This window comes from Panthera uncia (genome assembly GCF_023721935.1).
Source record: "Panthera uncia isolate 11264 chromosome A1 unlocalized genomic scaffold, Puncia_PCG_1.0 HiC_scaffold_17, whole genome shotgun sequence".
Lineage (NCBI taxonomy): Eukaryota > Metazoa > Chordata > Mammalia > Carnivora > Felidae > Panthera > Panthera uncia.
The window spans coordinates 152,090,066-152,118,039 of NW_026057577.1; the positions used below are offsets into that span (position 1 = coordinate 152,090,066).

The 27,974-nt window shown below is 60.5% G+C and overlaps 1 protein-coding gene across 1 annotated transcript in view; it reads left to right on the forward strand.

Moving 5' to 3' along the window:
- Nucleotides 1–23,011, forward strand: part of SLC9A3 (solute carrier family 9 member A3) — a 39,433-nt gene extending 16,422 nt beyond the window's left edge. The window contains exons 2-16 of the mRNA XM_049648325.1: nucleotides 7,623–7,925; nucleotides 11,141–11,301; nucleotides 13,166–13,244; nucleotides 13,853–14,030; nucleotides 14,639–14,859; nucleotides 15,781–15,983; nucleotides 16,443–16,532; nucleotides 16,632–16,702; nucleotides 17,685–17,814; nucleotides 19,933–20,048; nucleotides 20,693–20,822; nucleotides 21,040–21,216; nucleotides 21,453–21,525; nucleotides 22,104–22,217; nucleotides 22,538–23,011. Of these exons, the coding sequence (XP_049504282.1) occupies nucleotides 7,623–7,925; nucleotides 11,141–11,301; nucleotides 13,166–13,244; nucleotides 13,853–14,030; nucleotides 14,639–14,859; nucleotides 15,781–15,983; nucleotides 16,443–16,532; nucleotides 16,632–16,702; nucleotides 17,685–17,814; nucleotides 19,933–20,048; nucleotides 20,693–20,822; nucleotides 21,040–21,216; nucleotides 21,453–21,525; nucleotides 22,104–22,217; nucleotides 22,538–22,785 (2,294 nt within the window). The 3' untranslated portion in view covers nucleotides 22,786–23,011. The remainder of the gene's footprint in view (nucleotides 1–7,622; nucleotides 7,926–11,140; nucleotides 11,302–13,165; nucleotides 13,245–13,852; nucleotides 14,031–14,638; nucleotides 14,860–15,780; nucleotides 15,984–16,442; nucleotides 16,533–16,631; nucleotides 16,703–17,684; nucleotides 17,815–19,932; nucleotides 20,049–20,692; nucleotides 20,823–21,039; nucleotides 21,217–21,452; nucleotides 21,526–22,103; nucleotides 22,218–22,537) is intronic.
- The last annotated feature ends 4,963 nt before the right edge of the window (nucleotides 23,012–27,974 follow it).

The window sequence follows — 27,974 nt, forward strand, 5'->3', positions numbered from 1 at the left end:
CTCCCCCCCAACCTCTTCCCTCATGTGGGGTCTCCTCCCTCTCCCCCCCAACCTCCTCCCTCGTGTGGGGTCTCCTCCCTCTTCCCCCCCACCCAGCCTCCTCCCTCGTGTGGGGTCTCCTCCCACTCCTCCCCTCTTTGGGGGTGGGATCCAACTGGCCATCATGCTGAGTCCCTGGAGACAGAGTCCCTGGAGCCCTGTGCGCCCGGGGTGTTTGTGGCTGTCGGGTCAGTGCCTGTCTCCTCTGCTCTCGTCTCCCGATCGTCCCTTGTTCTTCCCTTTTAGGTTTCCTCTCCTGTGTTTTGTGTCCTTGTCTTTTCCCTCTGTCTCTGTCCCCTCAACTCCTCTGTCAAGTACTTCTGCTCTCATATTTGAAAAGAGGTTTGAAATCTCTGGATGTACTTTCTTATCAAGGGTGCGACCCTCCTTTCATCGGTGTGGATAGCGATGGTGACATTCGAACTTTCCCTCGCTCGCTTGACTGTGCTTCCTGTGATTCAGCTGTGGGCTTTGTGCCCAAGACACCCCCAGTAGCCGACCTGGGCCAGGCCCATGTATGTGGGAGCGTGGGCTGCGGTGGATGAGACACCAGGGTGCCGGTGTCTTCGCATCTCTCCTTCCTTTTGGCCAAAAAATGAAAAATAAAGACAGTGAGTGACACCCACCCTCCCCCCTTTTCCCCTTTGTTTTCATCAGGCTCGGGGAAGACGCACTCAGTCACCCTCCTTGTGAGAATCTGATTTTCATCGTCCAACTTCCCAGAGAGGTCTAGACTGTCATCTGACCTTGAGGAAATCGAGTCTGGAGGGATAAGATAACGGTAGCTCGAGAAGTGGCAGGACAGGTCCCTCGGAACAGAAAGCCCTCACACATGCAGAAACCGTGGAGGCGCTGCTCCGTGGGGAACCGGGCACGAGGGGTCCGCAGGGGCAGCACCTGGCCAGGCCACTCAGCAGGCTGTGCCTGTCCTCTTGAAGGCTGTCCCCGCGGCTCCATGTGCCTCCGGGAACAGCTGGCGTGTGTCAGTGCTGCTGTCCTCGGCGGGGCCCTCCCGGCCGCCAGCTGCCCCGTGGCCTTCCCACCTTGGGGAGCCCTTCACCCTCCTGCAGCACCACGTCCATATCAAGAGTCAATAGTCCCCACCATTTCCTGCTGCTCTGTGTCCGGGCAGCGGCCCATGACAAAGTCCCAGCCTCGGGGGACGGTGCTAGGAACGCCCTGATAGTGGTGACCGTGGCGACACGGCAGCCACGTGAGTGGGCACAGTCTTGGTTTACGACACCTTGGGACGCTGCCCACACGTTATCTGCACCAAAGATGTCCTCAGAGAAAATAGCCTCGCTGGAATTTTCACACGAAGGGGTAAAAGGTCAACGAGACCTACACCTGCTCCCCCACAGAGAACCCGTTCGTAAAATCCTTGGAGCCTTTCGAGGGCCCCTCGCGGCCCCCCAGCCCCACCCCAGAGTGAAGCATCTTTGTATCTTTGTCTGGTGGATTTTACAACGAGTGTGACCACCCTGGTCAATCTCCGAGCCTCCAGGCAACCACCAGGTCAAGACTAACTTTCCACGTCCTTGAAGCGGAAAGCTCTGAGGAACAACGCCTTTCTGGTCTGTGAAGCCTCCGGGGCCACAGGTCCTGTGGAAGCGGAGGCACCAGGTACACGGGGCCCGGTGGCCCGTCACACCCTGAGCGGAGCTGGGGGTCCGTCCGTGGTGCCGGCGCGGGGATCTGTGTGGCTCTGATGTGGACCCTTTCTTCCTCCTGCTGTTGCAGCTGCGGTTCCGCGAGCCATTTTGCTCAACGGGGTCTCCGTGACCGGGCCACCAGCTTCCTGCAGCAGTCACGCCCTGTGTGCCATCGGATCGGTACCACCAGCTGGATCCGTGGGGCTCTACGCAGCCCAGGCTGGGCGGCCCCCCGCCCTTCCTCTCCTGAGGTCCTCTCCTGGCCCCAGCCCCGTCCCCAGCCCTCCCCAAACCCCAGGTGCCCATCTCATGTCCTCCAGGCGCCCCACCGCCCCCACTGCTTCTCCCTGGACCCTCAGCCTTTCTCACACTTATTCCGACTTCACTTGCAGACCGATCGATAGAAATAGAAATCAGATAGAAATCCAATCTGAGGGACTTCTCAGATCTGCAAATCTATGTCTCTTGCCAGATGGGCGACATTTGGGGCCGTTCTCTTTTCAGATTTTCCCCACCCCCTCCTCTGTCTCCTGGCCTTCCAGGACTCCATTTACACATGTATTGGACCTTCCGACACTGTCCCACTGGTGGCTGATGCTCTGTTCACGTTTTTATCTTTCTCATCTTTGTTCTTTATGCTGGACAATGTCCACTCATCTAACTTCGAGTTCACTGTCTCTCCTCTCTCTGTCTGCTGTCAGGTCTGTCTATTGAATCTCTTATCTCAGATATTGAATTCTTCGATTCTGGAACTTCCATTTGGTTCTTTTAGGTTTCTTTTATGTCAGGGGTCAGCAGACTATGTCCCGTGGGCTGGCCACCTGTTTTTGTAAATCAAGTTTTCTTGGAGCACAGCTGTTCGTGGGTGTTATGGCTGTTTTTGTGATGCAGCGGCCAAGCTGACTAACTGCCGAACAGACCATAGAACCTACACGCCTAAGCAATTTGCTATCTGGCTCTTATTGAAAACAAATCGCCAACTCCTTTTCTCTACTGAGATTTACTAGTTTTTTATTCATTATTAGTATATCTTCCTTTACACCCTTAAGCATAGTTACAGTAGTTTTTTTTAAACCCTTGTCTGCTAATTCCAATGTCTGGATCACTTTGAGATCCCCAGTGATGTCTGGGTCCCATTCTCCTGTGTCTTCATGTGTCTGGTAATTTGGGATTGTTTCCAGGACTATAGCTCATACGTTGTAGAGACTCTGTATTCCGCTGTGCTCCTCTGGAGAGCCTTGATTTCTGTGGTGGTGGTTGGTGCTGTGCTGTCATTTGACCAGGAATGGACTGAGACTCCAAAGAGGTCTCCCTGTGGTGACAGGAAGTTGGTACCTGCCTCTCTCGTGTGTAATTCAAGGATCAGCCAGGAATTTGGGAAGAGTTCACACATAGAATGTTGGCCTCTCGCTGCCCAGCTGCCGTGGTCACCGTCATCTCTGCCCTCCGCTTTCTCAGCCCAGTAAGGCTACAGTTTTAACTGCTCTGGACAACCCCAGCTGGGATCTGCTCTCTGGAAAAAGCCATAAAAAACAGGGAAGTCAGGAAAACGAAAACAAAACAGAAAACAGGGAACTCGCCCATTGCCGCCCTTTCCCTCAAGGTTTGGAGCCCGCCAGCGTCTGCCTTCTCTCCGTCTCTCCTCAGTGCCTAAGTTGCCATTTGACACGTTTCTTCCAGAGTTCATGGTTGTTCCCTAGGGACAGTTGGTACAATGGTGCTACCCCACCAGTGCCCGGCCCCGAAGGTATAATTGTCACAGATCCTGCTCCCAAACTTTTATTTAGTTTAGAGCCAGTCATGAAACCATAAGAAAGCAAAGCTTAAGCATGGCATCCTTTAATGTGGACTACCACAGGAGCGGCCTGGCCCAGGAGGGCTGAGAAGGAGGGAGTTGCTCGGGGAGAAGGACGCTGCTGTGAACGTCGTCCTGGTGCTCGCTGGGCTCCGGCTCCAGCTCCTGTCCCCGCACGCCTTCAGCTCGGACATGCACGCTTGGGCTCAGTGCTTGAAGCTGGCTGGGGCCCAGCCTTCCTTCTGTCCTCACTTCTGTTCACGATGGCTCCAAATGAAAGAATCTGATGCTTTCCTAGGAAGCTATTAACAATTTTCATTTTTTAATTTAAAAATTGACAAAGGTTGCTTGAGTTTTGTAGGCACGCAATGTCTAAAGTGTCTCATGGCTTGTGAGCAGAAGGGCCAATCCTGAAAGGCCTCCTTTGCTCTCGAAGCTCTACTCAGGGTCCCGGAAACAGACCCTCCCTGGGGAGAGGCCAGGCCTGTCTGACAACAACTCTGAGCACTCATCTGGAACATCCTTGCAGGCAGGAGGCGTGGGGTCAGCTAGGTAATATTTGAGGACACTATAAATATCTTCAGCTCCTGCCCTGGGCTTGGCAGCTGACACATTTGCTGTAACTAACTCATACCTTGGTGCCTCTTGAGGTAGCATGGAGGTCAGAGAGAGGGGGTCTGTTCCTCTCCCCGTGGGTGGCGGGGAGGGGCTCAGAGCCAGTCCCGTCCTAGGAAAGCGCGGGAGGAACCTCACGCTCGTCTGTGGAGTCCGTGCTGGGGAAGTCACGTGCAGGTGTGTGTGTGTGTGTGTGTGTGTGTGTGTGTGTCTGTGTGTGCCCACCTGTGTCTCTGAGCACCTGTGTGTGGACCCGAGTGTGTGATATTTCAGGCCCGCCCCCTACACGCCTGCCCCCCAGGTGAAGTGGGTCCCCTGTGTACTCCCAGTGCTTCTCATTCTCTCTGGGAATGTTTCCACTGCTTGGTCTGGTTATTTTGTCAGGCAGCGTTTCATTGACCAAGGCTCGTGCGCGTTAAAGTAAAACCAAAGGATTTACTGTGCTGTTGCATTTGCGTGGACTCAGCTGAATCTTGCTGAGAGATCCTTGGAGGCTGTGGCCACATAGGGCCTGACCCCAGGTCCTGGGTACCCAGCTGCATCCCGAGGGGGCGTGACGCACGTCAGCGATGACCTTCCCGGGGGCCTCGGCACCCACTCTGTCCAGGGCCTGCTCCAGAAATGGCTGGCTGGCAGGCGGGCGCCTCCTGACCTTTAACATCAGTCAGAGGGTTTGTAATTAGAATGAAAAGTGTGTGTCCCCTGTGGTTACCACCCTGCAGCCAGGCCGTTCGTGCTTAATTAGCTGTAACTCTCCCGGCCTCGGCAATCAGTTACCTGTGGGTTTGGGAGTCGCTTCACTAACGTTCCCTTGTCGGAAGGGACCGGCCCCGGCGGGGGAGCTCCGGACCCGGCCTCACTCAGCTCCCCGTAGTCTGTGCATCTTGGTGCACTTTGATTTTGTCCTCTACTGTCCTTGTCACTCTGTCTTGTCAGTCCTAGGAGTACGCACCACGTGCCCTGCCTGCATTAGCAGCTCAAATATTTGCCGAGCTGGGGTTTACGCCGCTAAGCTGCTGCTTCTCCAGTGTTCGAGGCATGTGGGGAGCCGCTGTCTTTCCGCAAAGCTTTTCTGCCCGTGGCCGGGCCCGGGGTCAGCACAGCATGGCTGATGCACATACTGAATCGCTGTCTGCCCTCTCCCTCGGCAGGGCACATGGGAAAGCCAGCTCTGTGGGCTCCTCAAAGGCTCAGACGTTCCCTGCCTGTCCAGCCTATGAGGTTTGGCTTTTCCCCAGAAAATGCCGTGGGATTCTGAGGCGGAAGTTTGCACCACCTAATCGTTTCCCAAGGTCACAGCCACCCTGTTGGCACATGGCCTTAGGACGCAGGGCCTTTCTCCATGGTCATGGCTCAGGCTCTGGGCCAGGCCAGATGTGGAGGCCCCAAGCTGTGGGTCCTGAGGAGGTCGTCGGGTCACTGCTCAGATTTGCCTTTGCTGGATCCTTCTCTAACGAGGTGTAGCAAACAAGGGTTGAGAGGGAATCGGGTCTTTCCACCTGCCAGTGGAGTCTCGGTGGCCAAGCCCACTTGGGCACGCCGGGTGCTGGGTTTTCTGGTGGCCGTGGTGAGGCATGTGCCTCTCAGTTCCTGCTCCCCCTCCCTCTCTCTCTCCCCACTTCCCAGAGGCCCAGCCCCCCCTCCCCCTGTGGGGTTGCAGCAGAGGCCATGGCTGTGCCTTGAGCGTCCACCCTAGAGTCAGGGATTTTTCACAGTGACCTGATGCGGGAAGGAGGGGTCTGCCTGTGGTGACTCAGCCTGACTGGGAGCCACATCCCTGACTGCGTCCCTGCAGTTCGGGCCAGTGACCACAGGGCATTTCCCCCACAGGAACTCAGCTTACTGGCTCCTAAAATGCCCATTATATGCTTAATAGCTGAACCACCAGCAAATTGCCACTTAAGAGTCAATCAAGTCTTCCGTTTAATTAGCTCATTACAGTGCAGCTGCCTTCTGGAAGGGGTCACAGGCCTGGGGAGAGCCCGCCTGCAGGGCTGGCCTCTCTCACCAAGAATTCCCATCAACCAGAGGCCTCTGCTGGTTGAAACTGTCACCCTCCCTCGTGCCTGGGCTGGGTGGCCGGAAGTGCAGAAGCCCAGAAGGCCCGGCCCCGGCTGCCAACATGATGCCAGCTGAGAGCACGGAACGAGGGTCCCAGGAGGGCGCCCAGACCACAGGACAAGGACAGCAACATCCCGCCCCAAACTCTAGCTCACGTGAGCCCATATGAGGCAGAAGCCGGAATCAGAAAGTTGCCCTGCGCCGTGAGTGCGCATAAAGTGAGGTCAGGCACGTCTAGGGCGAAGAAGCAGCTGGCGGCCATACGATGTTGTAGGAAAGAGAAGGGGGAGGACACCTGGGGTAAAATGTGACCCAAGAAATGGAAGGGAAGTCCCCACAGAGCTCAACCTCCCAGAAAAGGGCCAACACAATCTCAGTAAGACGGGCACTCCAGCGAGGACGGCAAAACGGGGAAATCGTAAAGAGGATTTTCATGGGTCAACACCCATTGTTAGACCTGAGAGATCATTGACCAAGGGTAGGAGACCTTAGAGCGAGAGGCTGGTGGAACCAGAAGGTCTGAGAGGTTTCCACAGACTCGGGGGGAGAGGGGAGGGGACACGGACAGCAGGGAGGTGGTGCCTGGGGTGGACAGAGTGGCACGGTCCAGGGGCAGCGGAAGCCCGGATGGGGGGCTTCACTGGCCGGGCAGCTGCTGCCACCTGGAACACATCCTAGGAATTCTTCTAACCTTTTCTCTGAGTCTTAAAATAGAACAAACACAGCAGAAGGAGAAAAGGGCCCTGGGAGGTCTGTGAGCCTGTCTCACTCAGAGTACAGGCCTCTGCACCCTAAGGTCTTTGCAAGGGTGATGGGCCACGGGGCCCAGGCAGCCGGCTGTCAGCAGGGGGACCTCCGGGGCCCCCGAGTCCCACCAGGGCAGGTTAAAAGGCAGCCGCACTTCAGGCTCCAGCACCTTGAGACAAGCTGGGTGAGGGTGGGCAAGACGCAGCATGGAAGGATGAGGGGACCGGCCACGCGGGGCCTGGGATGAGGGTGCCCTGGGCTCAGGATCCGCCCCCTGCAGCCCGACTATCATGGGAGTCTCTGTCTGCCCCAGACCCACCCCTCAAAGGCAAAGAGACCCTGAGGGGGGTGTCCCAGGGGCCAGGTCCCGAGGGGACAGCAGTCGACAGTGGACTGGCAGGGCCTCCTGGCCACATGAGTGGGGCCGGAGGGAAGCGTCCACAGACGCAGACGTGGAGCCTCACTTCCCAGGCCCGTGTCTGTCCTGTGGGCTGGGACAGCCCCTCCTAGGAGGCCGGCCTGTCCACAGAGCCACCAGGCAGCCCCCCCTCCCAGGCGTGAACAGGGAGAGCTGCTTCCGGTCTCCGTCAGCCCCAGAGCCTGCTGCGTTTCCAGAATGAAATCTGCCCGTGTGGGAGGGGCCCGCGGTGGCCCTGGACCAGAGGCTTCGCTCGGAGGGGTCCCGGCGCCCCTGACGGCCCCCTCCCCCGCAGGCTTCCACCTGTCACACAAGGTCACCAGCGTCGTCCCCGAGAGTGCACTGCTCATCGTGCTGGGCCTGGTGCTGGGCGGCATCGTCTGGGCGGCCGACCACATCGCCTCCTTCACACTCACCCCCACTGTCTTCTTCTTCTACCTGCTGCCCCCCATCGTGCTGGACGCCGGCTACTTCATGCCCAACCGGCTCTTCTTTGGCAACCTGGGCACCATCCTCCTGTACGCCGTCGTGGGCACCGTGTGGAATGCGGCCACCACCGGGCTGTCCCTCTACGGCGTCTTCCTCAGCGGCCTGATGGGTGAGTGGGCGTGCCGTCTGCAGGGGGGTCCTCGGGGTGGGGTCCCCGGTGCGGGGTCCTTGGGCTGGGCTCTGCGGGAGCAGGCTCTGGGCACTCCCCTTAACAACGCTCGGTACAGAACACAGACGCAAAAAGGGGACGAGTGGTTGGGGTGACAGATGTCACCGGTGGGTCCACTTAACCCGCTTGGCATGTTTACAGTAAGGTTTGATGAATGAACAAGAGCCTGTCCAGGCAACCCCAGGCTGAGGTTCGAGTCCTGCCCGGGAATGACGCCCTGTCCAACCAGGCTGGCGGGTGGGTGGGGTGGGTGAGTCGGCCAAGCTGCTGTCCCTCCCCCTCAGCAAGAAGGTGGGGGGTGGGCCTCACTCCCCTGCCAGCAAGCCTCCAGGGAGAGGGAGGAGAAGGCCCCTTGGGCAGAGGCCGGTTGTGGAGCCTGGTAGACACCCACCTGAGCAGCGGCGGCCCGGGCGCCCCCACCCAACCTGCAAGAAAAGCCGCGCCAGCTTCTGCACAGTCACCGGTGCCCCTCCTGCCCCTGCCAGTGTCTCCTGCAGTTTGGGTTACTTAATTCAGCCCTGGCGTACGGCCGAGGTGCGCCCCACCCACCTGGGAGCTGGCCATTATCTACCTGGGAAACTGGAACAGGTGAGGCCAGGGGCTCAGCTGAGGCCTTGCGCAGATGTGCACGCAGCCCTCGACGCTGCCCGTTCCGGGGCTGCTGTGGCTGGCCGCTTGCATCGTGGGTCTACGGGGTTAGCTTCCGGCACTGGGGGCGACCGATGAGAAGTGGGTGCTGGCACCACAGGCCCCAAACACCACCACCTGCCGAACCAGACTCCCAGGGACGGGCCCGGACCGGTGGTTTCCGTCCGGCTGAAGGAACAGCCTTGCACAGCATTCTTTGTGTGGATCAAGGCCTCAAAACCTTGATGACAAAGGACATGCATTGAGAAAGAGAGGCCAAAGGTCCCCTGACGGGAATAGTCACCTCACCTGTCCCATTTGTCACCTTGGGACTTTGTCCTCACCCCATGGGGAGCACGTATGCTTCCTGGAGCCCCCACTGCCATCTGGCACCGCCTCCAGGCTCAGCCCAGAGAAACCCCCTAAGGTTGACATGGGGCCAAACACGTCTGGCCGGGCCTTGGAGGTGAGTAAGCCCCAGGTGCATTTACTGGTGATGCCTCTAGGTGGTTGGGTACATCTAGGATGGCAGGGCCATCTCTAGCCACTGGACACAGGGGAGAGTCTCAGGGTTTAGAGCAGGAGTCCCTAAGGGGACCTGTGTTCGGTCCTCAGGATGCAGCTGGTCAAGGCTAGGCATCAGCCAAAATCACAGATCAGAACAGCACCCAGGGGCCAATGAGCCTATTCTGTCCCTAGACGCCCGGAGCAAGGCATCTGAGGAGTTGGGGAGGCAGGGACCAATCGGTCTCTGTAGTCCAATGGCCGGGGGCACCTCTCTGAGGAAAAGTCACCCTAGGCCAGGCCATAGGTAGGGCTGGCAGTGGGTATCTTGGATGGGTGTCTGGACGGGCCAGCCGGCGCTAGGCCCAGCAGAGGCTCCAGGCAGTCAGAGAGGGCCAGTGGGTGGTAGACTGTTGCCCCAGGGAGGAGAGCAGGCTGGCCCCGGGACACTTCCTGCTTGGAGTGGCTGGCTTCCAGAATGTACCACCGGGTCTGTCTGGGCCCTTAGACAGTGAGAGACCCACGAGCCAGGAGGCGTTTAAAGACGGGACGCCCCAAAATGTGGAATGTGCGTGTGGAGTCCCGTGTCTGAAGCCAGGAGGGACTGTGTTCTCACCTCTGCCTCACCAACAGTGCCTGGAGGTAGAAAAGCAAACCCTACGATTCCCATTTCAAAAGGCACATTTTAAACTCTTTGGAAGCTGGTTCTAACACCTGCCACTTCTTCGGGACACAGACTCTGGAGCCAGGCTGCCTGCCGGGTTTTCAGAGCTCACGGGGAGCTCCCTCCAGGGCCACGTCTCTCCGAGGAGACAACCTTCCAGGGGGCCCTGCGTGCCCCTGAGGGAGAGCTGGGCTTCTGCGGAAGCCCTGTCCTAGACCTGGAGAGGGCCCAAGTGCCTGGAGGGGTAGCGGTCCAGCCCACACGTGGCCTCTGTGTCTCCCCACCCACGTGGGCCTCCCCCATACCCTCCAGGCCTGAGGTCTGGTTCGGTGCATTCAGGCCGGGAAGGCGGCTCAGTGCCAGGAAGGCTCCCGGACAAGGCCTTCCTTGGAGCAGCCCAGCTGACAGCAGGTGTGAGTCCTGGACAGAGCCGGGATGAGACAACCATCCTCGGGTCCCAGAGGTTGTGTGTCCAGTGCGGACTGCCGTGCGGCTATGAGTGCAGCCTGGTGCCGCTTTGGAGACTGAGATGTTGGAATGTTGGAAAGTGCATCTCAGCACGACCCTCGCCCCCAAGGGCACCAGGAACCCACTGGGCCATTTCAAGAAGCAGAGCTGAGCTCACTCTGAGGACCTGCTCCTCCAAGGTCCCTTCCTACCCCTCCCCCCGCCCCCGCCCCCGCCCCACTCTGAGCCCTCGTCTCCCTTCTTGTCCCTCAAACCTCCCTGGTGGCCCCTCCTACTGGAGTCCCCCAGGATTTCCCCGGGCCAGTTGTGGCCCCCAGGCCCCTGTGAGGCCTGCCCCTCCCCTGCCCCCTTCCATCACTTCCCCCCAGGCTGGGTCCTGGTGGCTCTCATCTGGGCGGAGACATCACTTTCCAGGGAAGCCTTTCTCCCATGCCTGTTGAGCCCCTGACCCCCCTTTTCAGCCCTAACCCTGGACCCCAGACGGCCCAGGGCAGGGGTCTGATCCCATGCCGTGCATGGCCGAGCCCCCCAGGTCCTTCATCTGCTCACAGCAGCCTCCCGGTGGGCCCCCCAGGAGGGAGTAAGCAGGCCCCAGGGTGGATGAAGGGAAGAACGAGGGGCAGTCAGTCCCCAGTGGGGGTGAGACCAGCCTTTCCTGAAGGCCGTGGGAGCCCATGGGAGGCAGGCAGGCAGCTCTGACCCAGGTTCCACAACCAGCCGGCCCCAGGCCCAAGAGGGAGTCCCATCTGAGAGGCTTCTAAGCCGGCAGTCAGCAGGACGGAAGCCTGAAGAAGCCCCTGAGAAGGCCAGGGGAGTCAGTGTGCGGGGCTCAGAGGTCCTCGCCCACCCGGGCCCCGAAGGGCTCTCCTTGACGGCCCCGCCTGTCCTGCAGGAGACCTGAAGGTCGGACTGCTGGATTTCCTCCTGTTCGGGAGCCTGATAGCCGCCGTGGATCCGGTGGCCGTCCTGGCTGTGTTCGAGGAGGTGCACGTCAACGAGGTCCTATTCATTATCGTCTTTGGGGAGTCACTGCTGAACGACGCCGTCACTGTGGTGAGCGGGTGCTGGGCAGCCCCAGGGCCTCGGTGCTGTGGGCGGAGAAATCAGCCTAGAGGAGGTGCCGCGAGAAGCCTGAGAGTGGGTGTGGGGGGTGCTCTCCCTCTGCCCCCCGCCCCCCGCCGCTCTGACTGGAGGAGGTTTCCCCCGCAGCCCCATCGCATGCTGTCCCCTCTCTCACTTCCTCCCAACTCCGAATGACTGCCTGTTCAATCGGGTCTTCGAACGCTCTTCTCCCGTCTTGATAACACCTCACTGCCAACCCCACCAGCAGTTGCCAGAGCAGGACGCCTCTAACTCCGGGCCCGGAGTCGATGCCCCCGGCCCTGATTTCCCTAAGGGAGCCACTAAAGAGACAAACAGTGAGATCTCGCCAGAACCTAGGAGGGAAGACGATCGAGCACTGACCGCACCCATGAAGCGCCTCGGTCTCCAGGAGGGAGGCAGAGCCCGGGAGCTCGGCGGGGCCGGGGTGGGTGGGCGGGGGCGGGAGGACTCTCGGTTAGGGTGTGAGGCCACAACAGCTCCGTGAAGTGAACAGAAGGTTCATGAAACGTGGGAGCACTGTCTCAGCATCACGGTGGCCAGCACGGAGTTGTCGAAACCCAGCCCGAAACTGGGCCGCTACCTCTGTGCGAGTGCGTTACAGGTAAGGTGGAGGCACGCACAGAGCGCCTTCCCTGCACAGGTCAGCCGCGTGCTGCCTCTCCGAGCGCCTGCTCTGGGCCAGCCCCACCAGCCTGTCGCCTCTCCCCAAGGGCTTTGCAGGCACAGCAGGACGTGAAGGTCCCTCTTGCTCTAAAAGTGCCTGTGGCCTAAGAAATTCTCCCTCTTCGTGTTCCTTCAGGGTTCAGGAGAGTGACAGACCCTAAGCTTGTGCTGCACCAGATTTCTTCTGTAGCAGATAAGATGTTCTCGGGGGAATTTGAGAATTAATTTCAAACTTAATCAGAAATGTAAGACACAGCTCCTTCGAGGCTGGGCTGCTCTATGCCGTGGCTCCGTTTCTCTGGAGAAGCTCTGACTCATGCCTGAGCCACGGAGCTCTCTGCTTACAGCTGGCTTGAGCCTCGTCTCCCCTCCCACCTGCGTTTCCATGGAGACACCCAGGCTGTGGTCCAGCCCCCAGCACCCCTGGTGGCTGTGTGCCCACACTCTGCCCAACACCCGAGTGTCATCAGGCCTGTTGTGCGCCTCCTGTGGTAGAAACAGCTCCACACCCCGCCTGTTGGGGTCCTCTGTCCCCTTGAGCAGACCCGGAGAGTTCAGGCTTGGGGCTCAGAGACCAGCTGTTTCCCCAGGAACCTGCGTCCTGCCCTCGGCCCCTGGGTGTGGAGGGCTCAGCATAGGACACACAGCACAGCCTCCACAGCTGTGGCCTAGCATGCCCTTCCTGAGCCTTTCGTCTGCAACATCTTGGTGGAATGAGGTTTAAACGTCAACATGCAAAGACACCAAGGGGTGTGATCCTATAATCGGGAGTTAATGCAACAGCAGAGTCACTAAAAATGAAACTCTGGCTTCATCTTGGAACATGAAACAGAATTAAATGTAGCGGGTTAAATTTGTGGTCACCCCTGCTTTGCTGCTAGTAGGAAAGGACGACGTTTGCTCGTAAAGGTTCTAGTTCCCTCTAGAATGTTCTTCTGCCTCTCGTATCCCACCCGCTGGCTCGTCTTTGGCCTTCGTCTTCTTTTCCGTGATGCTCTGTGATGATTTCCTCCTGGCGATTTTTTGTTTCCTGAACAGGCCACCATGGCCTGCTTGACCCAGACCAAGTCCTCAAGGCCCGAGGCCTGAGATCAGGTGAGCACTGGCCGAGGTCCGGCCCGATGTCATGCTTGCCTCTCTGTCCCCCCAGGTCCTCTACAACGTGTTTGAATCTTTCGTGACGCTGGGTGGTGACAAGGTGACTGGCGTGGATTGCGTGAAAGGCATAGGTGTGTGGCTGGTGGGTCCGCACACCTGGGGAATGTGGGGGCCACGTCTCTTCTCCAGCATGTGGACCACCTCCAGGCTTTGACACCAGGCCTGCCCCTGGGACCCACAGCCTGTGTGGGCAAAGTCTCGGTGGCCATCCCTCCTGTCCCCAGCGTGTTTTATGAAAACAATTTTGTTGGGTCCCGCCACCCTGGGGAGGCAAGGGCTGCAGCCCCGTTAGGCCCACCAGAATGTCTGGTTGGAGGACGTGGGCCCTGGTGTCCTGGGTGGTTCTGGACAAACGTTCCTCTGGGCAGGGACAATGACAGCCTGGCTGTATCAGGGGTGCAGGGACAACCCTGCCCAAGGCTCCCTTGTCGGGCTTTCTCCATGATGGGGGAGGGGAGCCAGGGCTCCCAGCTCTCCACGTGCCTGGTGGCCTCTCAGGGGGAGAATCGGACGCTTGTTTGCTGAGTTATTGGCGCCTCTGTGGGGGTTACCAGGCAACCCACGATGAAAGGAATGGTCTGGAAGGACAGCCGGTCAGCCGTGCCCACACGCAGGGGCCAGCCACGCCCGGCCACAAAGGGCCTTTCAGGCGGCTCAGCCAGTGTCCTCGGCCCCGCAGTGTCCTTCTTCGTGGTGAGCCTGGGGGGCACGCTTGTGGGGGTCGTCTTCGCCTTCCTGCTGTCGCTGGTGACCCGCTTCACCAAGCACGTGCGCATCATCGAGCCCGGCTTCGTCTTCGTCATCTCCTACCTGTCCTACCTCACCTCCGAGATGCTGTCACTGTCGGCCATCCTGGCGTGAGTCCCCCTCGCTCCCACGGCCCAGAGCGCCGGGGCCACACGGCTTGTGGGCCACGGGCCGTGCTGGTGTGCAGGGGTAGGGCAGGGCCCACACACAGCACAGCCAAGCAGCTGTGCCTGGGAGGGGGCGGGGGGGGTGACGGGCGGAGGGAGAGGGGCCCCTCCCTCCTGGGGCACAACCTTGTGGGTCTCTTCCCAGCCCCCATCCGCCTGGCCCGCTTCCCTCTAAGGGGTGAGAAGCCACTGTGGGGGTGAAGAATCTGGCCTATTCGGGTTTTAAATAAGGAGTTGGTGTTTTCACAGAATTGTCCGTGAGCTCTGCCTACACCCAGCCCCTTCCGGGTGCTCTGGGTGGGAGGCTGGCTGGCACCCCCATGACCCGAATCTGCCCTGGCACCTCCCCCCAGAGCCAGCCACCGCCCAGCTGAGGACAGACGCTGAGGCAGCCCACCGGGTGGCTCAGGGTTCAGATCTTGGGGCGTCGGGGGCCGGGACCGCGCCCGGTCCTAAGCAGAGCCGAGCACGCCGACCAGTAGGGTGGGCACGTGCCCAGACACAGGCCAGGGTCTCAGCCCCCAGCCTCACTGTGCCCGTCCCGCCTCCAGCATCACCTTCTGCGGCATCTGCTGTCAGAAGTACGTGAAGGCCAACATCTCGGAACAGTCAGCCACCACCGTGCGCTACACCATGAAGATGCTGGCCAGTGGGGCAGAGACCATCATCTTCATGTTCCTGGGCATCTCAGCCGTGAACCCCCGCATCTGGAAGTGGAACACGGCCTTTGTGCTCCTGACGCTGGTCTTCATCTCCGTGTACCGGGCCATTGGTGAGGACGCTGGGGGATGGTGGGGACCAGGGAGGGGGGAGGGGGCGGGCGGCGATGACAGGGATGTGGGGGGGACGGGGGGTGGGGAGATGGGGGCGGGAGCACATGGGGGGCAGGGGGGATGACTGAGGGACGCTGGCCACAGTGGGGGCAGGCGCTGGGGCCCGGCTGTGGAAACCAGGCACGCGGTGCTCGCGCCCGGCCCTCTTGCCCCGTGAGCGGCAGGTCTGGGAGCTGCTGGGGAGCCTCACCACGGCCGGGCCGTGGGTTATCTTCATCGAAACTCCAGGCTTTGTCACGGCTTCGGCACCTTGAGATGGAGTTAGAATAGCTGGGGGTCAGGGTGGAAGGTTCTAGAACCTAGAGGAATCCATCTGGTTTCCTGACGACCCATTGCGGACGCAGCCGCCGATGAGCAGATTGAGGCTCATGTGAGGCAGGAGCCCCCCTGCCTGCTCCGGCCCTGGTTGCCCCTCCCTGGTGTGCAGTGCCGGGGCGAGGCCACCACCCACTCTGCCTGAGCTCACCAGGGCCTGAGGGCTCCAGGGAGCGGCTGACAGAGCAGAGCAGGGTCCCGGTCCTGGAGGCAAGAGCACAAGGCCTCGGTGTTGCAGCCCGGTCACAGGGACACCTGCGAATTCCCAGAGCTGCGGGGAGCAGCTTCCAGCCACAAATTCGGGGTGCGGAGTATCCCCAGCGGCAGGTTGGACCTGTGGCCAGGAGAGAGCACTGGTGTGGACAAGAGGGTTTGGGGAGAGTAGGGCCACGGCGTGCAGTTTCCGCGACCCCTTGCCCGGGACAGAACCTGTCACCGTCACTGCCCTCGGAGGGGAGTCCCACATGTTGTGCCCCCAGGGCGGTGGCTGCCGCCGGCCCGAGGCCCTCGGGGAGCCTGGAGCTCAGTGCGCTCCCCGCCCGCAGGTGTGGTCCTGCAGACCTGGGTCCTGAACCGGTACCGGATGGTGCAGCTGGAAATCATAGACCAGGTGGTCATGTCCTACGGCGGCCTGCGCGGGGCCGTGGCCTTCGCTCTGGTCGTCCTTCTGGACGAGCAGAAGGTGAAGGAGCGGAACCTCTTCGTCAGCACCACCATCATCGTGGTCTTCTTCACGGTCGTCTTCCAGGTAGGGTGGAGGGCACGCGGCCGCCGCGCCCCCGACCTCTCCACGCCAGCGGGGCGCTCTGTTTCTAGCCTCTCCAGCCTCCGGGCCCTAATTGGTTTTTGTAATTTTAGTAACTAGGAGACGTTTTGTAGGTTTTCGTGTGGCCCCACAGGGGACGCAGCACGATTTGGCCTGAAAATGTTCTTCCTGTGCTGCCGCTGGTTAACGAAGCCCCAGTTAGGGCTTTATTGACCAGACACGCCCAGGAAGGTGTCCCACTTCTCCTTGCTTTTGGGAAGTCTAAGGAGCTGATTGGGGGACCCTCCGAGCAGGTCAGGTCTGTGGATAAGGGCGGCCCATTTCACCCTGTGTGCCTATGGAGGGGGTGCAAGTACGGGTTCACACACTGGGGGTGCCGTGGGCCAGGGTGGGCCCTGGGCGGGAGCCTGCCCGCCGTCTGGGTCAGTACCTGTCTTCCAGGGCCTGACCATCAAGCCCCTGGTGCAGTGGCTGAAGGTGAAAAGGAGCCAGCACCGGGAGCCCAAACTCAATGAGAAGCTGCATGGCCGGGTAGGGGACTGGGGTGGGGGAGGGGGGGCAGGGGCGAGGCAGGGCAAGGCAGGGGTAGCCCTCCGAGTGATGCCAGCCCAATTCTCTTTCCTGTGAAAGGCTTTCGACCACATCCTCTCTGCCATCGAGGATATATCAGGGCAAATTGGACACAACTATCTCAGAGATAAGTAAGTGGCTTTAGGTGCCCCTGGTTGGACTGAAATGGGGAAATTTGGAGGCACGTTCGTCTCTGCCTTCAGTTTTAACTGGAGGACCCACAGGGTAGAAAGGGCGGCTGACATTCCCCATAAACCAACCTCACAAAGCACTGGCTGACTGAAGAACAAGGATACTTGCCAAATTGTCTGAGACCCCCTTCTCCTGGGACTCCTGTTTCCCAGGAACCCCACCCCCTTGACCCCCGACTGCCCTAGGACTCCTCCTCCCCCTGAAACCCCTCTCCCTCTGGGATCCTTCTCCCCCAGGACGCCCTCCTCCTGCAGCGCCCTCCCCTTGGGACTCCCCGCCCCCCGCCCCAGACCTCTCCTCCTGGGGCAACCCCTCCCCCTCAATGTCTAGCTCAAGGCCCACTGGACCTCAGCTAGATGTTCCTCTGCAATTCTGGCCTGGCCACATCCTCTTCTGCCCCAGACCACTGGCCAGTATTCTAATTGTGCTGGATTTAAAGCCTCCTTCTGGCCAGCCTGGTTCTCTCTAAGTGTGGGAGCTCAGAGGTTCCTCCTGCTCTAGCCAGTCCCTCTGCAGGTAAAATATGTTCCTCTCACTGTAGCCAGGGCCCCAGGGCCCTGTCCTCAGCCTGCCCTACCCTTTCCAGAGTGTTAGGTAACGGTCAGGTGGAAAACGTTGCAATATTGTATCAAATGAGAGAACAGAATTCAGAATTCTACCTTCTGACAGGAAGAACACTGATGGGGAAATAGAGCCCCTGAGGGTTATTCCTCTTATTTTAAATCTCACCCTCAAGGTTGTTACCGTAAATAAATTTCGGAGGGGAGGGGCGGGAATCTCCCGGGTCTCAGCTCCTGGGAGACCACGTCCATTCCAGGTCTGGGAGTGGGAGAGGGGGCCCGCTGCTCCCTGCCCCCCACAGGCTGCCAGGGTCCCACGATCCTCCCAAGTGTTAACATCTGTGTTGATTTGATCCCCCAGGTGGTCCAATTTCGATAGGAAATTCCTTAGCAAAATCCTTATGAGAAGGTCGGCACAGAAGTCACGAGATCGGATTCTGAATGTTTTCCACGAACTCAACTTGAAAGATGCCATTAGCTATGTGGCTGAGGTACCAGAACATTCTGTCTGTTCTCTTTGTTGGAGTTGGGGGCTAAAACAACACGCAGACATGGGATGGGGCCAGCCATGGGGTCTAGGGCAGTGGGCCTGCACCTCACATGCACGTCTGTCTGCACCCCGAGGCCCAGGCAGCCCCGTGCGGGGGTTGACATGTTCATGACGCAAAGCCCTGAGAATGGCTGTGGGAGCTGGGTCACAGAGCCCTCTCCTACAGCTCCCTGCAGGAGGCCTGGTGGGTCTGAGGTCTGAGGCCAGGCAGGGCATTATGGAGTCGTGACTCCCCCCACCCCCACATAGTGCACACAGACATGCACATGCGTGCCTACACCCGCTCATCCACGTACGCTCATGCGCGCAAAGGGGAATGCAGCAAGGAGGTCTTGAGTCCTGTGGGGTCAACATGGGACATGCCTGGTAACAGGCTGTGGCTCTGAGGTGGCCTCCACATCCCCCGGCCCTGCAGGTAAGCAGGACCCTCTTGCACCCACAGAACCCCTGCCTTCCGCAGGCACATGAGTCCGCTCCCGTGTCCCTGAGGCTGATGGGCCAGAGAAAGCTCCCCACCAACTAGTGGCTGGTGGGTGCGTCCAGGGTGTGGGGAAAACGAGCGGGCTCGGGAGCATGTGGGGGGTTAGGGACTAGCCCTGCTGCACGGTGACGCTCTGGATCTTGCTGTTTCTGATGCCACATGCCCTGTGCCAACTCACAGCCACTTGGTCAGTACAGGATGTGTCCAAGTGACTCAGTCATGGCAGGGCTCAGGTCAAATGCCACTCCTCCCGCCCCCCCTCCCCAGTGGCCACATGCCTCCGGGCAGTGCTTCCTGGCTTCTCAGTGCACACGTGTGACCATCTCTTGGCCTTTGCGTTGATCACCCAGCTGCCTTTGCCCCATGTGTGTCCGCACACATGGCCCTTAGGCCCCGAGGTCACGGGCATCTCATCAGCTCAGGCCTACACAGAGCCTGGTGAGCTAGGGGTCCGCATTTTCATCTGGAGGGACGGGGCCACCTTGGCAAACCCCACGGACCTCACACGGAGGGCACAGCCAGAGCCCTGGAAGCACCTGTCCCTTCAGAGCGGAAAGCGAGTCCTCCAGTGGGCTTGTCCACCCCAAATATATAGCCTGACACCCCAGCACAGCCTGGGGTCACCACAAGGCAGAGAGGGGCAGGGACACAGGGAGATGAGGAAAAGGAAGGGCCCCTACACCGCCCGCCGGGCTAGTGCCGACCCTGGTCCCCCCGAAATCCCAATCCAGAAGCTCCAGGCACCAGCAGGGACAAGGCCATCGTCTGTCTGCACCTCTGACCCTGGGCTGGGGAAGTTAAGAGCACGAACCTCTGCCTGGTGGGACTGCAGAGGCCTTCGTGGCCTAGAGCCTGGTGGGACTGGCAGGAGGGGCTGTCCCTCTCTTCTGGCCAAGTTCTATGTCCCTTGGACACTCCAAGGCCCCCAGCCCCCACGTGGGATGTGCAGGCTGCTGTCAGGGCCCCTGCTGCCCAGCACACTGAGTGCCCCTGGCCCGTGACGTGGGCTCCTCCCTGGTCAGGCCTGGCTCTGCCGGCTCAGGTCACAGCAGCGGTGATGTGTCCTCCTGGGCTGTGCCTCTGAGTCTCCTGCATGGCCACGTCAGATCCTCACTCTGGTGCCCTCACAGCCCCATGCCCTCCCCTAAAGGGCCCTTGCTTTCTCTCTGTGGCCCCCTTGGCACATAGCCCCACACTCCCACCCAAGGAGAGTGGCTGTTTTTGACTTTCATTCATGTAGGGCTCTGCTGTACGTAGTTCTGATCTGATTCAATTCTGGACAGAGGCCTGGGGGTTGCCTTCTGGGGTAACTGAGGGCAGCTGGTTGGGACCCCCAGTGGGGACAAGGGACACATCCCCAGGCCTGTGGGGAGCCGCGGTGTTCCCTGGTGCGCCGTGCCCGCTGAGGGGCTGGGTTCTTCACACTTGCTTCTGTCTTTAGTTTTTCAAGCCACCAGCCACCAACCACTCGGCTCAAGCGAGGCCTTACCTGCGGCCTGAGCTCTCCAGAGGCTGGTGGCTGTCTGGCCTCCAGGCACTCCACGGTGTGGGCTGGCACAGTCTGCCTCCTCCCCACAGGGAGAACGCCGTGGGTCCCTGGCCTTCATCCGCTCCCCCAGCACTGACAACATGGTCAACGTGGACTTCAGCACACCGCGGCCCTCAACTGTGGAGGCCTCTGTCTCCTATCTCCTGTACGTGCCCACATCTACACGGGCTTCGTCCAGAAGCCACCCCTCACCTGGGCACCTCCCACCATGACCCTGGAGGCTGCCGTGGGCGGGGATCTCCCCTGACCTGCACTTCCCAGGCTCTCCTAGTCACAGGCAGCAGGGCCCCTCTGGGCACACACTGGCCAGTGGGCATCTTGAGGCAACTGAGAGTGTAAATGGGATGTGCACTGGACCCCAGGGAGGGGCGCAGAGAGGAGCGCAGGGTGTGGACACGGGTGCCACGAGTTTCCCCTGCACAGATACACTTGCAGTAAAGGTTAGTGTCTGCCCTGGTGTGAGACTAAGAGAAGAGGAAGCTGGCAGGGCAGAGGTTTGGGGCTGAAGCCCCATCCCTGGTCGCCCCCACACTGGTCCTGGACTTAGGACCTCCCTCCTGTGCTGGGCTGTGCTGCTTGGCTGGGGCTTCGTCAGCTGCTGTGCAGGTGCTGGGCTGGGCTGCGTTAGGGGGTCAGGGAGCCCCGGGGGAGGGTGGGGAGTCCTCTTGGGGTCTGGCTGAAACCCTGAGGGAGAAGACTCCCAGGACAGGCCTTCCAGGAGGCCGGAGGTGTCCGGGCTCACGGGGGGAGGGGCCGGAGGGGCGGGCGATCACTGTGACCCCCATGTAGGAGGGAGAACGTCAGTGCCGTGTGCCTGGATATGCAGTCCCTGGAGCAGAGAAGGAGGAGCATCCGTGACACAGAGGACATGGCCACTCACCACACGCTGCAGCAGTACCTGTACAAGCCCCGGCAGGAGGTGGGTGTGCCGAGCCCAGGGTGGGGTCCTCACCCTGGCACGGGGGTCCTTGTCCTGAGTGCAGAGAACACTCAGGCCCAGACGGCTGGCAGGAGGTGGGGGGGGGGGTGCTCAGCCTGGGCCCTCACGTCCCCAGTTCTGTCTGGCTGGCTTTGCAGGGGGGACCCAGCCATGCAAGGTGTCCCCACTGTGACCGCCCCGGCTGCCCCTCCCCCAGTACAAGCATCTCTACAGTCGGCACGAGCTAACTCCGAACGAAGACGAGAAGCAGGACAAGGAGATCTTCCACAGGACCATGCGGAAGCGCCTGGAATCCTTCAAGTCGGCCAAGCTTGGGATCAATCAGAACAAGAAGGCAGCGAAGCTGTACAAGAGGGAACGTGCCCAGAAGCGGGTGAGGGCGGCAGGCTGTTGGCAGAGGGACCGTGGGCTCACACCAGGGCATCCCCCAGGGACAGGCCTGGGCAGAGACTCTGCACCACTCACCTCTGTAGCCCCCTCACAGAGCAGGAGTGGCCCTGGACGGCTCCAGGCGGCCCCAGCAGGGCCTCGCCCCGGAACGGCTGGGGCAGTCAGGGTCCTGGTGTCGCTGTGCCCACACCTGCTAACAGTTTCCCTTTTGTTTCTCAGAGAAACAGCAGCATTCCCAATGGGAAACTGCCCATGGAGAGCCCCGTGCACAATTTCACCATTAAGGAGAAAGGTACTGGCTGGGCCCACAGCAGAGCGCTCACCAGCGGGGACGCAGGGGCGTGTGATGGGGCGGGAGAGGTGTAGGGAGCACCGTCCTGCCAGGGGGACCCTTCCCTGCCCGCAGGGTCCTGCCTGTCCTGCCTCGGGTAAGGAGCTGCTGTTAGGGCCCCAGCCACTCCGCTGGGCAGCGCCCTTCAGGTGGGCTCCACATCCCCTGTCCCAGTCTTCACTCATGTTGTAGCCACAAGAAGTTAGTGCCCCCCCCCCGCCCCGAGGAGGCCCCCTTTTCCAGGGTGCTCCGTCCTCCAAAAGGCCAGGCTGGCTGGGGAGGAGGGGCCGGGGCAGAGGGGTGGCACTCACCGCGGCCCCTGCGTAGGAGGGAAGACCTCCTGGTGTGGTTTTGCTTCGTACAGCCCTGTGCTGGCTTGGCCACCCGGGCACTGCCACCCAGCAAGCTACCCAGAGGGCGTGGCTCATGACAACCCTCGGGGCACTCTGCAAGCTGGTCAGGGTGTCAGTCGAGGCCACTAAATGGGGGCGTCTGTGCACCCAGCCCACTTCCCTCATGCTGCCTTCCCTTGCCACCAGATTTGGAACTTTCAGACCCAGAGGAGGCCCCGGACTACGGTGCTGAAATGGGTGGGGGGATCGAGTTCCTGGCAAACGTCACACAGGACACCACGGCGACAGACTCCCCCTCAGGTGAGGGGCAGGCGGGCTGGCCCTCCTCAGGTCCCGGAAGTGAGCATGATCGCTGGTCATTGGATGGGGACTTCTGGGTCCATGTGGGGTGTGAGTGGCAGGCGGGGTTCTCTGCTCCAGAGAAGGGAGCCGGCACTCGCCCTGCCTGCCACGTGTAGAGGGACGGCATGGGATGCAGAGCATAGAACCCGAGACCTTCCAGGTAACCTTCCAGGTGCTGGCTGCAGGACGAGCTGGTGTGTGACCCCGGGGTGGCACCCCCCCTCCCTGCTGCCCCGGCTTCACCTGGGGAGCTGACCAGCTGCTGCCCTTTCTCCTAGGGATTGACAACCCCGTGTTCTCCCCGGATGAGGACCTGAGCACCCTCTCCAGGGTGCCACCCTGGCTGTCGCCAGGGGAGAGTGTGGTGCCCTCCCAGAGGGCCCGCGTGCAGATCCCCTGCTCGCCGGGCAACTTCCACCGCCTGGCACCCTTCCGCCTCAGCAGCAAGTCCGTGGACTCCTTTCTGCAGGCCGACGCCCCCGAGGAGCAGCCCCGCACAACCCTCCCTGAGTCCACGCACATGTAACTCCCCCCTGCCACCCCCCTGACGCCTGCTCTTTCCTCAGCTCCTCTCCCTCAGCTGGCCGCCTCTCTTGCTCTGAACCTGAACATCTGCAGACTCTCCAGAAGCTTTCTTCCTCCTTCTAAGCCTCTTTTCCAGCCGCATGTTTCTTAGGAGATCGTCTGAGTCTCAGCTCCTCCAACTGAGATGTCAGGATCCAGAGCTGTTTCAAGATCTCTTTAACCCATGTGCTCAGCCCTTGAATCTAAGTCATGATCTCAGAGGGGCCTAAGCATGGGGGGGGGGGGGGGGGGGGGGGGGGGGGTCACGTGGGAAGGGGAACACACTTTTGTCCCTAAAGGCCCCAGGGCTTTGCTTAAAGCCCATGCGACAGAAGTGAGTGGAGGAGAGCAACAGGCCCCCTTCAGCATCTCAAGAACTCAGGGAAAGGGCACAGGCAGCGGAGGGGCCGGCCACACAGCCGGCGAGCCCACCGACCAGACCAGCAGCTCTCCCGGGAGAGGAGGGCAGAGAAGGTGGGGGGGGGGGGGGGGGTGAAGACAGGGCGTGAGGGGGCAAGGCAAGGGTGGTAGGCAGGTGTAGCTAAGTGCAGGTGTTCTGGCTTCCTTGCTGGGTGCTGTCCTCACTCTACTGTCCACAGGGAAGGGGATTCAGCCCCTCTGCAGGGTTCGGGCTCATTCCACATTTCCTTCTGGTGTCTGGTGGACACCTGGGAGGAGGCAGGAAACAGGAGCTGGTACCCGAGGGGCTCTCACTCAGGAGGGCAGGAAAGTCCTGTTTCTGTCTCCTGTGGACACGTGGACAGGGGCGTCTACCAGTCCGGCGGGGGAGCGGCAGTCCACCCCTCACTGTAGAGTGTTCTAGCAAATCCCTGCCTGGTGCAGTATTTGCTTTAGGCATAAGCGGAGATTTCTTCAGGGACGTATGCCACTGGGGACTCCAAGTGAGCTTGTGGGAGAGGCCACGTGGGCAGAGCCCCTGCTTTTTCCTGGCTTCTGCCTCTGAACCTCCTAACCTTCCCCTCTCTCTTCCTTGAGCCCTGCTTGTCCCTGGAGCAGGACACCGGTGTCCGGAGAAGCCACGTGGCTAGGACCACTTCCTGGGCAGGGTAGCTGTTTCTGGGGTGGTCTTTACACTGAGCACCTTCATGCAGCACAGGCACCTGACGAGGGGCTGCAGGGTCAGGTCCTCAGCCGACCCTGTCCCTGTGGACCGTGCTGGCTACACAGCCAGGGCGTGGCCTGAAAGTGCCCCGGAACCTCTCAGGTAGTGGGGGTGGGGGTCGGGCTGGGTCTGTTGGGGACCCTCCTGGCTGCACAGCCATCCTGGAAGATGAGAGGGAAGGTTCCACGGCGTGGGCTGGAGGGTCCCTGTGATTCACGTGCCCGTTGAGGGGACGTGGCAGCCTCCAGGTGTGGGGGCGCCAGCAGTCAACTTGGAGGGTTGGCGATGGCCCCCTACCCGCAGTTTGTGCCGAAGGCCTGACGGTCTGGGATGGGGCGGGGAACCCGCCCAGCGCAGCGTCCCGGTCTCCCCTTCCCACCCCGTGCCCCCGTTCCTCCCCGAGGGCCCCTGCCAGGTGCCCTCTGCGCTCACGCCGTCTCCTCCCGCAGGTGACACGGGCTCCGACGTGCCGCTGACCGGACGCTCGTCCCCTCCCGCCGCCGAGAAGCCCCCGCTCCCCGCGCGGTCCCAGTGGCAGCACGCCCCGAGCCCCGCCCCTCCCGCCGAGGGCCCGCCCACCGAGGGCCCGCCCGCCGAGGCCCCGCCCACCGAGGCCGCGCCCACAGCGCCCCCCGACCGCGAGCCGGGGGCGGGGCCGGAGCGCCGCGGACTGCCGGGCGCGCACGCGCGCTCGGCGGCGGCGCGCCGCGTGCACAGCCGGCGCTCGTTCCAGCGGCCCCGCGCGCGCCGCCGCCCCGCGCTGCTCAAGCTCTCGTCCCTGCCGCCTTCGTGCCACGCGCCGCCGCACGCGCTGGAGCAGGAGGAGACCCCGCTGTGACGGCCCCGCCCTAAGGTCTCCCGCATCCGGAGTCTAGGTGCTGGGATAGGGCCGCCAGCCGGACTCTGTGGGCTAGAATGGGTCCCAGGGGACCAGATGTGCCCCCGAGGCCTGACCCTGGGAATTCCTCGGAGCCACCTGCAGAGAGGCCCCCGCGGGCTAGAAGTGGACCTGGACCCGGGCAGGGCCTCCTCCAGCTTCTAGGTCTGGGCTGGCGCCCTTGCCAGGAGACTCTGTTGTGGGTCCTTGTGCCCACCTGCCCTGGTTGTGAACTGACCTGGCGCTCGCGAGTTATGTTTCCACCTTCACCCCTGAGTCAGGAAGGGCCCTGCGCCCCCAGAAGCCTGCCTCTGTGTTTGAGTTCTTGCCACTTTGTGTCCATTCTCTCATCAGCACTGCCAGGGAAACTGAGACCCAGACAAAGTGGGATTTGCCCATCCTGATGCCAGCCCATGATTCTGGGCCCAGGCAGGGCTCTCACCCCCAGGGAGACCAGGGGCCCTGGTTCCAGGAGCAATTTGCAGGGGTTGGGGATGTGGGCAGCCTAGGCCCTGTGTGATGTCTTAATGTCCACTTACCAGATCTGTGAACTACCTGTCACCTTAGGACTGTAGGTACGATTGCAGAAACATCTTTTGTTTGCTTATCCTTTTTGTGCTGCGACCCGTCTGGCCCTGGCCCAGGTGTCAGTGTGGCAGCCCCTGGGCTCCAGGTGTGGCCCCACCCCCACCCCCACACACCTGGTCTCTGGCCTGACGCCCCCGCTGAGTTACAAGTTGCAGTGGCCACGTGGGCTCGCCCAGCTCCTGCCAAGGAGAACGGGGCCTTCACGGCAGCTTAATGGGACCCAGACCTTCACAGGATCCCTGGGCCTGCCCTGAGGGTGCTGTGGCACAGACCCCCTCCACCCCTTCCAGGGTCTCAGGGACATGGCCTTGGACAGAGTCCCTCCTCCCCCGACCCCCACCGCTGTCCCGTCCTCTGGAGGGAGACCACTGTCTGGCCGTCCTTGGGGGGAGTGGTCGAGAGCGTAGGGTTGAGGAGTCTGCCACAGGGAGCCGGAAGGTGGGGGGGCCTCCTGTGCCCTTGCCTGTTCCTCAGACAGGGTTTTGTATGAGAAAGAGGTGTTTAAGGACCCCAGGGGCCTCAGGACTCTCCTAGAAGCTTTTCTAAAGAGGCCAGGCTCAGCCTGTTCAGGAGAGGAAACTGTGCTGTGCTGTGACCAAGTTCTCATGCTCTAGATTCTCACAACCACCACGGGCCAGGTCTGCCAGCAGTTTGTAGTGTTGCAGTAGTGCACACGGAGTCCCTGATGGAAAGAGTCTGCATATAACCTGCTGTTCATGGCTTTGTGTTGAGAAAAACCAGGAAGAGTCCCCGTAGCATCTCTTCACCGACACAAAGCCCATCGAGATCTGAGTTCCGTAAATCACACACACAGGATGGCGCTTGCTTTCCCTACGCTGTGCGACCACTTTGACCAACCCTGTGAGCACGAAATTCACCCATTATCTGCCCGTCAGTGAGCCCAACGGACTGCTCCCAGCCCAGCCTCACTGCTCAGCCACAGCCATCGATCACATCCCCAGGAAGGCACACACTCTGGCCACTCCCCGCGGACAGTTCGTCTAGAGCAGGATGGGTCCTGGCGCACTGGGGCCCCAGGGGCCACAGCCCAGCTGGTCCGGCATCTCTAGCTGCCTTAACAACTCACCTGGACCGCTGGACCCGGATCCGATTCCCAGCTGCGGAGCCAGAGGCTGAGTCAGGGAAAGCGACTCAGGGGCACCCCACTCAACACCAGAGACAGTAAACCGCCTGGTGATGCATCTGTTTGACAAATGTCTCATGGCTCAGCTCTTGGCTGGTGTTTTCTGTGGTGGGCGGGCAGTTTGTTGAACTGCACAGGGCCAACCACATCCATAAGGGAACCGAAGTTCCAGGTCGGAAACCTCCCTGGCAGAATCTCATGCGGCAGCGCTCGAGAGAGGTCTGCTGTCTCCTCTGTGGACACGGTGTTATAAACCCTCGTGCTGTGGATACATTTCATAAATGAGAATCCTAGCTGTCCTTGTCATTGTAAAACAGAATGTAAACAAAGTCTTATGAATGTATTTCCTTAGGAAAACTGTTGTAAAATTTTTTATTAGAAAAGAATTCGTATTTATTTAATACTGAACCTTGGCCTACTTTATGGTAGACGAAGGAACATGACTGTAGGAGTCGCTATTTCTCACTTCTGTATTTTCTTGAAAATAATTTGGTTACAGTGCTTCTATACCGTGTACTAGTGGTCTTCTATTGTGAAAGGAGATTTAAAGAATTTCTTTGAAGCTGGAAATGTATGTTAATTAGGAGTGGTGAAAATTGTGTATGTTAATTTTGTGAATGTAAATTAAGTCAAATTTTGTGTAACCCTGATCACAGAACGATGTGCCTTACAGTGAGCGCTGCCCCGGACGTGTTGGGCAGGGGCCCCATCACAGACCCTGTCAAGCCTGCACGATCAAGTCTATTAAAAATGTTTCAAGGCACTTTGGGCACAAACTTTGTTTATAAATGAGAAATCATATCGAGGAGAATTTAAGGAGCAGTTTCTGCAGGCAAACAGTGCTCTGGCACTAAAATGAACGTCGAGACAGTTGCGTGCGGGTGCGTGCCCGTGGGTCAGAGGCAGCCCCTCTGGCTGGTGCGAGGAGGTTGTTGGACACGCGAATTCTGGCCCACCCAGGCCTCTGAGAACTGGTTCTTCCCAGAGACAAGGAGACACTACCGCTCACCTGCTTACTCAAACTCGTCACTGCACACGGGGCAGGTGCCCAGAAAGGGCAGAACAGTACCCACCCGGCCAGAGTCGGGGGAGGAAGCACCCGAGACATTAAAGAGGAGGGGTGGCCCAGGGCTGAAAAGAGGTGAGCAGGGACAGCAGGGTCCAGAGCCTGGAAGCAAGGAGGGTCTCTGAAGGGTCATCATGAGGCTGATGGCGGCGGCCGAAGTGCAGGGAGACCCATGAGATGGAGCTGTGCACGTGTCCCTGAATGTCCTGGGGAATCCTGTCCCCGCCCCCCAGGTGGATCTCACCCTCTCAGGTGGCTCCTGCCTCGCCCCCCACCAGGGGGAGCCCCTCCCAGGTGGATCTCACTCCCCCAGGTGGCTCCTGCCTCGCCCCCCACCAGGTGGGGCCCCTCCC